The 2,863-nt window shown below is 33.3% G+C and overlaps 1 protein-coding gene across 1 annotated transcript; it reads left to right on the forward strand.

Annotated features, from left to right (window-relative positions):
- The first annotated feature begins 303 nt into the window (after positions 1–303).
- On the forward strand, positions 304–2,289 carry LOC125849363 (zinc transporter 8-like). The gene is made up of 3 exons (XM_049529428.1): positions 304–915; positions 1,746–1,895; positions 1,982–2,289. The coding sequence occupies exons 1-3, from the start codon at positions 328–330 to the stop codon at positions 2,285–2,287; spliced, it is 1,044 nt and encodes a 347-aa protein (XP_049385385.1). The 5' UTR covers positions 304–327; the 3' UTR covers positions 2,288–2,289.
- The last annotated feature ends 574 nt before the right edge of the window (positions 2,290–2,863 follow it).

Consider the following 2,863-nt stretch of genomic DNA (forward strand, 5'->3'; position numbering starts at 1 on the left):
TATATGGGGTATACATGTATGTGTAGTTAACTTGTTTTTTCATATAAAAATAACAAGGAACTTTTATGGTAGTTTGACCCCACTCCTCATATTTTACTTATTTTCAACTCATTGTGTCGTCATTCTCCCTAATTAATTTACACTTGTCCCACTAACCTTCACTTTTACTTACACTTTCTCCTCTGCATGGCTTTTTATGTCGCCATATTGTTTTCCTCTTATTTTCAGGCGGTTTTCTGGTCCCCACTTCATTCATTCTTCTATATAATATATATATATACACAAATCTTAAAACTCTTTTCTAAAACTTCCCTCTTCTGTATCAACATGAAGAATAAACTCGTTGCTTTTTCTCTTCTCTTTTTGTTCTTTCTTCCCGCTTTAGTTTCTTCAGAATGTACTTGCGATGAAGATATCGATGATCGGAACAGAACCGAAGCGTTGAAGTATAAATTGGTAGCAGTCGCTTCGATTTTAATTGCCGGTGCTATAGGCGTATCGATTCCAATTCTCGGTAAGATAATCCCAGCTTTTCGCCCTGAAAACAATGTGTTTTTCCTAATTAAGGCTTTTGCTGCCGGAGTGATTTTGGCTACCGGATTTGTTCATATACTGCCGGATGCATTCGAGAGCTTGTCTAGTCCTTGTCTTCCGGAAAAACCATGGGGAGATTTTCCCTTTGCTGGACTTATTGCTATGATTTCCGCTATCGGAACGATGATGATGGATTTATTAGCGACGAGTTTTTATAAGAAATCGAATCTTACGAAACAAAAGCCTGTGAATAGTGATGAAGAAAAAGAGGTACATGTGCATACGCATTCAACTCATGGACATGCTCATGGCTCTGTTATGCTGTCGTCATCGGAGGGTACCGATGAATTGGATTTATCTCGTCGGAGAGTTATCTCACAGGTATGGATAATACCAAAGAACTTATAACTGAATAAATCGATGAAAAAACAATGTAATTCATATTTTCTCAACTACTTCATTAATTGTTAAGAGTCGATTTCAATTTTGTTTTAATTAAAACTAAATGTAATAAATTTCCATGATTGACAAAGTTTTTCCTAATGAAGTAAAATATTTTTTGTTTAATTTTGAGATACAAAACAGTGTTTTAACCAAAAATGATTAAGGCAGTTTGGAATCTACTTTTGAACTTTTCGTGATATGTGTTTAAATTTATTGTTAGAACTTTATACTCCAAAATAGATTAATAGTAGTACTCCCTCCGTCCACAATTGTTTGGCAGGTATACTAAAAATAAATGTCCAAGATTAATTGTCAATTTAAACAATCAAGAAATAATTAGTCACTTTTTTCCAATTCTGCCCTTAATGATTGTGTAGTTCAATTGAAAAGTTATGTGGACTTTTGATATTCTTGATATAGTAGGGTTATATTAGTCAAATTACACCTTATATTAAATTTTCCTTGAGCAATGTGCATAACCTTACCCTGACAAATAATTGTGGACGGAGGGAGTACAAAGTTAACATAATATGGTTAAAGATAGTAATATTCTGTTTCGGAGAAAAAAAAAAAAAAAGGGTTAAAGATAGTAATATTAGAAGTTGTCCATATTTAAGGGACTAAAACTGCAAATTTCCCTATATGTGTTATTGAAAGTGGAGATAGAATTTACAAGTTATCTGAAAGGAATATGTAATTCAAGTGGCAAAAGGTGGATTCTCATCATCAATAATTATAAAATTTGGTTTTTTATTGATGTGAAACAGGTATTGGAATTGGGAATTTTGGTGCATTCAGTAATAATTGGTGTTTCTTTAGGTGCCTCAGAATCTCCTAAGACAATTAAGCCCCTTGTAGCTGCATTAACTTTCCATCAGCTGTTTGAAGGCATGGGTTTAGGTGGCTGCATAGCTGAGGTATATTATCTTAATAGTCTGTTTAGTTAAGTTTTCGCTGACTTTTTATATTATTTCTCTAACTTTTTAGTTTACTGTATCAACAGGCGAAATTTAAGATTAAAAAAGCTGCATTGATGGCAATTTTCTTCTCCCTAACAACACCAATTGGAATTGCAATTGGTTTTGGAATATCAACAGTGTATAGTGAAACAAGTCCAACTGCACTCATGATTGAAGGCATTTTCAATTCTGCTGCTGCTGGAATTTTGATTTACATGGCTTTAGTGGATTTACTTGCAGCAGATTTTATGAGCACTAGAATGCAAGATAGTCCTAAACTTTTGATGGGAGCTAATATATGTCTTCTTTTTGGGGCCGGTTGTATGTCACTTTTGGCTAAGTGGGCCTAAAATAAAGTTTTTTGTTATCTTAATTAATATCCATGATTAAATATGGGACAAAATTAATCTTAATCTTAAAGGTTCTTTATTTTTGTTTTAAAGAATAAAGAATGTTGGAATTATATAGAGAAATTGAAATTTAGCAAGATGTTTTTAGAGGATGTGCAATTCTTTGATTAGAGTATTATTTTTTTGTGACTGTACAAGACATATACATACAAACTCTCCGACGAGATAATTAAATCAAATTCCTCATAACCCTCCGATGGACGACGACGACAGCCGCAAAAGCCTTAATTAGGAAAAACACATAATTTTCAGGACGAAAAGCTGTAATCGATAGCGCTGGCAATTAAAATCAAAGCTGAGTGCTACCAATTTGTACTTCAATGCTTCCGTTTTGTTCCAATCTTCCGAATCTTCATCGCTACTGCATTATGAAGAAACTAAAGCAGGAAGGAGGAACAGAAAGAGAAGCGAACAAGTATTACTCTTGAACCATACAATTTGATTCCCCACATTTTATTATGTAATGCTTGAAAATCTAAGAAGAAATAGAAAAAGAATTTATAACATTTTTCAACT

Source organism: Solanum stenotomum, chromosome 12, assembly GCF_019186545.1.
Source record: "Solanum stenotomum isolate F172 chromosome 12, ASM1918654v1, whole genome shotgun sequence".
Classification (NCBI taxonomy): Eukaryota; Viridiplantae; Streptophyta; class Magnoliopsida; order Solanales; family Solanaceae; genus Solanum; species Solanum stenotomum.